Here is a 5,720-nt window from a genome sequence, read left to right on the forward strand (position 1 = left end):
TACCTCGTTACGACCCTGAAATATGTCTGGTTCCTTATTTATCAACTTAAGGAGGTCCTTAAGGAAAGCTTTTGATACCCTACCCCACCAGAGCCTTCTGCGGAAATTGGAGAGTTATAGAGTTAAGGACATCAATTTAGCCTGGTTCTCTGATTACCTATCTAACAGGAATCAAGTCGTGTGCGTAGACGGTACATGCTCTGATCCCCAGCCTGTCTTAACTGGAGTCCCTCAGGGAAGCATTCTTAGTCTGTTACTTTTTATATTTTACATTAATGACCTTCCATGTTGCCTTCAATTTTCACAAATATTGATGTATGACGATGTCACTGTTATCTACTTCTCTGGTAATTCCATCTCTGAAATTTAAATGAAATTGCCCCTGGATCTGGCGAATATTTCTCATTGGCTTTAAAAAAAACTTTTCTGAATCTGAGAGAAAACGAAATGTTTACTTTATGGTACCAGACAACGACTGAAGATATCAGGAACTGCGGACTTTTCAGTGACTCTGGACGAGACTCCTAGTAAGGTCTCCACAGTTTTCAAGTATCTGGGTGTTATACTCGACAACCATCTCTCATTTAACCAACATATCGATTATGTAGCATCCAAGGTATCCCAGAAACTAGGAATTATTTCAAGAGTGAGACTTCTATTTACAACTGAATCTTCTAATCGTTTGTATAAATCCATGATGTTACCGCTTCTGGAGTACGGTGACGTCACCTGGCACGGCTGTGGTCTTGAGAACCAGCAAAGGATCGAACGTTTGCAAAGAAAAGTTAGCCGCATTGTTCTAGAGAAAACCTTTTTCCCTCGTCTCCCAAACAAAAAGGGAAGAAGGACCGCCTGATCGCAGGTTAACAAGAGATGCCATCATCGAACGACTCAGATGGTAGCCGCTCTCCGATAGACGAGAGGAACATATTTAAACAATTAGTTAATAACTGTCTTTTCAATTAAGGGGACTGTTCGCGACTTGTTTAATGGGTATTTTATCATCAGACGCTATGACATTTTTTTATATAACACTAGGTTTAGCCAGAACCTTTTTGTCGATAAAATTAAGCTAGAAATTTCTAAGCGATAATTTTTAACTCATAGTTTTCAGCATTTTTTAACATTTCGCTGTTTTTAGAATCTACCATCTATACTGTTTTTAGAATCTAGGATCTATACAAGTTATTCTTTTTTATTATCACTTTTATGTCTTTTTTTTAAGCTTCATTATGTTTTTATTAATTAATTAATTATTTCACAGGGCCCACATTGATAGCAGTTATATAACTGAATTGATCACCATGTATAAATAATTTACCGCAAAATTCCGGAAATAAGCCCCAGGGCTTATATTTTTCAAAGGCCCTTTTTGAGGGGCTTATTTTTGGAGGGGCTTATCTACGGAGGGAAATTTGCGTTTCAAAATCGATTGGGCTAGCCTTACAGATGGAAGGAAATTTACCGTTTTTGCTTTGTTTTACTTTGTATTTTAGGGCAAATTCCAAGTACAAGCCCCCGGGGGGGGGGGGGGGGGCTTATATTTGGAGGGGCGATTTAACGGAGGGTTTTCTGCGTTTGGGGCGCTTATATTTGGAGGGGCTTATATATGGAGGGGCTTATTTTCGGAATTTTACGGTATTTATTATTGTTTTTATTATTGTCTTAGTTCAAATTTCGCGCTTTTTACCCCGATGACCAATCAGAGCATTTACATATAATTTGATCGGAGAAGTTTGCGCCTGAAAAGTAACTGCTGCCGTTGCTGTGGCCTATTGTTCTTTTGCCTAGTTCTTACGCGGACCATTACTTCATTGTAATATAAGCTGCCTCAAATAAAGGACAGATAAGATTGGGGTTCTACGCATGCGTCACCTTCTATTTGCTTAATTCGTACTCCGCGCAAGTATCTATCTTACTCTCCTTGCCTAGAGATTGCCTTACAGGCTAACATTTGCTATGCAGGTATTAATTCAGTGAAAGGCTTTTCTATCATTGCTTTTCTTAAAACTTGTCAGTTACTCTACTTTTTTAAGTGCAATTTAAATTGTAATGCAGTCCTTTGTTCCTACAGAGATTCCTGTAGAGATTAAGTTACGTGGACGCTTGGCTTTGGAAGCTTACGAAAAAGCTCTCGATGACGGGAAGGCATCTGTCAAGAGGGTTCCAATAATGTTGATTGGACAAGACAGCTCTGGCAAGACCAGCCTGAAAAATTCGCTAATGGGAAAGCCTTTCAATCCTGCTGAAGACAGCACCATAGGGATAGATGCTGACCCCTCATTCATCAAAGTCTCAACTGAGATTTGGAAGGTAGGGGATAACACAGGTGCTATAAAAGACATTTCCTTTGAGCAACACGCGGCTCGTTTGGTTGCTGACGATTTAAAGGAAGAGCAGAGCGGTTTTGCAGTGGAAAAAATAAAAATGGAACAATCGGGATCTTCAGCAGTGTCTGTCTTTAATGACTCAAATCAGTTGCCTTCTGAGGAGCTAGGCGATCCAGAAGTCATTCCTAAAATCTCCTCTGATCCCACTCTGAAAAAGGAAGTACATGTCCCTATCGAGTCGCCTAGGATACCAGATGAGGTCGCAGCATTGATTAAAAAGTTACTAAAAGAGGATGAAAACGCGCAAGATGATGAAGAAATTTATACCATTTTATGGGATTTTGGTGGACAAAGTGTCTACTATACCACGCATCCACTTTTTATCACTGCAAGAGCAATATACCTTTTGGTTTTTGACCTTAGCCGGAATCCATACGATATAGCTAAGCCAGCTGTGAAGCAGGGGCTGTACAAGAAAATTTTAGACAGTTATGGCACGAAAATCAATCTGGACTATCTCAATTTTTGGATGACATCCGTGGCTTCCCTAGCCAAGGAAACGGAAGAGCAGTTTGTAAGGTTGGACCGTATTCAAGTGAAGGTTCCTCCCGTGTTCCTAGTTTGCACTCACGCTGATGAACCTAACAGAGGAGCAGATCCGTTCGCGCTCGCCCGTGGGGTATTTGGCAGTCTACAGACCAAACCCTTCAGGAACCACATATATGAGGATGTGTTTGTGGTGGACAACACCAAATCTGCAGGACTTGGATCTGAATGCTCAGAGGTTACACGATTGCGAAAAGAATTACTTGCCGTTGCTAAAGAGCTACCTCAGATGAAAGAAGCCATCCCAATCAAGTGGTTGAAATATGAGAGGGCTCTTCAAGGCACTGTACGAGATGGTCATAAATGGATTTCTCTCTCAGTGGCAAAAGAAATTGCATTTGAAGTGTGCAAAATTGATGATGATCAAGAATTTCTCACATTGTTGAACTTTCTACATGACCAGAGGATTTTGGTTCACTTTGACGACACCCCAGCGTTGAGTAATTTTGTCGTCTTGGACCCTCAGTGGTTAGTTGATGTCTTCAAAACGGTGATAACAGTTAAGCCGTATGACCAAGAAGAAAGTAAATTTAAAGAACTGTGGTTGCAGCTAGAGTCAACGGGCATTCTTGGCGAAAAACTTTTGGAGCACGTGTGGGGTCCTTTATTAAGCCAGGAAGAAACCTCCGCTAGTCTTCTTGCTATCATGGAAAGGTTCAGCCTGCTCTGTCCATGGCCTTGTTCGAATGCTTCAAGTGGCAAACAGTACCTCGTGCCATCCATGTTGATGTCACATCCACCAAAGGAGATCGTGAAGCTGGTTGCTTCTGCACAAATTCCTTCTCTCTTCCTCAGGTTTCAATCGGGTCAGGTTCCTCCAGGATTCTTTCCCCGACTCGTGTTACAATTTTTTCAGTGGGGCCAAGACGAGTTTTGGAGTGCAGAGAATCCCCAGTTGTACGCTGATTTTGCGCGATTTTATACGTCTGCGGATGACGACTGCTCTGTAATCCTTCTGTGTCATTCATCGTGTATTGAAGTTGTGGTTCACAGAGGAAATCTCAGTGCTAACCCAGCAGAATGTTTGCAATCCAAGTTGAACCTTTCTGCAGATATCAACTATGGTGCATTTGAAGTGGCCTGTGCTCGTGCCGTGCGCCGACAACTGGGATTGATGCTTGAGTGCATGCGAAAAGAATTCTGTTGGTTGAAGAATATGATGTACGAACTTGGTGTAATCTGCCCCGTCTGTTGCCAAGAATGTAAGGTTAATTACTGCTGCACCCACCACAAGCAGTGTTGCGAGCAAGAGGAATGTCTGCACTTCTGGTCTGAGTCTGATTTACGTAGTGCCAATCAGTTCATCAGATGTCGTAAGTATGCAGCCGCCCAAAGTGACAAAGTGTACGTCAAACAATTTGCCCCTTGGTTTGATCCCTTACATGAACAGGTGAATACACTTTCACTACCATGTCGTTATTTACCGCTTCTCATGAACCTGTTAGATCTTTTACAGAACTACTGAAAGCAGACCCGACTCACCAGTCAATTTTTAAAGTGTCTAAACATCACAAAGAATGTTGCTAAAGACATTCTTGATATTTCAGTTTGCTAAAGCGACCCTTAAATTATCCGTTAGCGGTTTCGTTTAATGGCTTTAAATACTCTTTTTCCAAAGGCAACTTTGGTACACAGAATTGCTGACACAGTAGATTGAAATAGCCTTTGAGTTTCCCTTCCGTCATTGTTTATTACAGATTCCAACCGACGACAGTGAAGAAAGACGTCCAGCTTCTGGGGGAGGTAGGACTGTAACTTTAGAGTGACTAGATAATGTAAAAATTGTTCTAGGGTAGTACTAGCCTAAGAAAACAGCCGACATTTTTGCGAGTTCCCTGCGAAATGACGTCTGAGGAAAGAACGAAGATATTCCTTACTGATGACGTGTCTCTACCCAGATCTGGGTAGTGATGTTCATTGACTGACGCAAATTTTCATCCAATCACAAGCACGTGCACTACCCAGATCTTGGTTATGACACCTCATCAGTGCGGAATATCTTCGCTCGTTCTCGACTTGGAGACCATTTCGTCACTTCCAGTCCTCTCCTGAAAGTTGTGGGGGAACATAATTCGTCTATATTACAAAAGCTTTCTAAATGATTAGACGTCAACTAGACAAGGACTCTGGTGGCTCAAAAAAAATAAAAACAAAGCCGAAACCTGTGAGCAGAATATGAGGTTGGTATTATTGCTTAGTATGGTGCTAGTGTTGTTAAAGTTAGTTTCTTTCGCAGGAATTGATGAAAAAGTGATTGCTCTTCCAAGCAAGGCCATAGAAACAATTATGTCGCAGCCGTGTGACTCTATAGAGGTTGTACTTCAATTGAGAGCCTCTTTGCAACTGAATCAGGATTCACTTGAACAGCCAGACCCTGGTACCAAACGATTGATCCGTTGCCTGGCAAATAAAGCAAAACAGTCTAACAGGCTTGATGTACTGAAACATCTGAGAGATATTGCACCAGCTGGAACTACAGGTGAGTTTGTTCCCGTGAAATATAGATAAATAAGGCAATATACATGTAATACTTTTTTGCAGTGCATTTGTAACATAACCTTCCTCTTTGTCTCATACCTTTTCACCTTACAGTAAGCCACCCCATCTAGCCCACGGTTTCCCATTATGACTATTTAATACATATATATTCATTATTTTAGGTCCTTTGTTGCCTGAGCACCTTGATATTGGCAATATTCCCGTTCGCCAGATGACTGATCTCACTGTTGAGTTAAGCGGTAAGCTTAATTATGCTTCGCAGTTTCCGAGTCATTCAAATGTTCT

At 41.4% G+C, this 5,720-nt stretch overlaps 1 protein-coding gene across 1 annotated transcript in view; it reads left to right on the forward strand.

The window, feature by feature from the left end:
• Positions 1-2,157: 2,157 nt before the first annotated feature.
• Positions 2,158-5,720, forward strand: part of LOC140943520 (uncharacterized) — a 5,226-nt gene continuing 1,663 nt past the window's right edge. The window contains exons 1-3 of the mRNA XM_073392609.1: positions 2,158-4,351; positions 5,161-5,415; positions 5,597-5,674. Of these exons, the coding sequence (XP_073248710.1) occupies positions 2,173-4,351; positions 5,161-5,415; positions 5,597-5,674 (2,512 nt within the window). The 5' untranslated portion in view covers positions 2,158-2,172. The remainder of the gene's footprint in view (positions 4,352-5,160; positions 5,416-5,596; positions 5,675-5,720) is intronic.

Source organism: Porites lutea, chromosome 7, assembly GCF_958299795.1.
Source record: "Porites lutea chromosome 7, jaPorLute2.1, whole genome shotgun sequence".
In the NCBI taxonomy this organism is placed as follows: Eukaryota; Metazoa; Cnidaria; class Anthozoa; order Scleractinia; family Poritidae; genus Porites; species Porites lutea.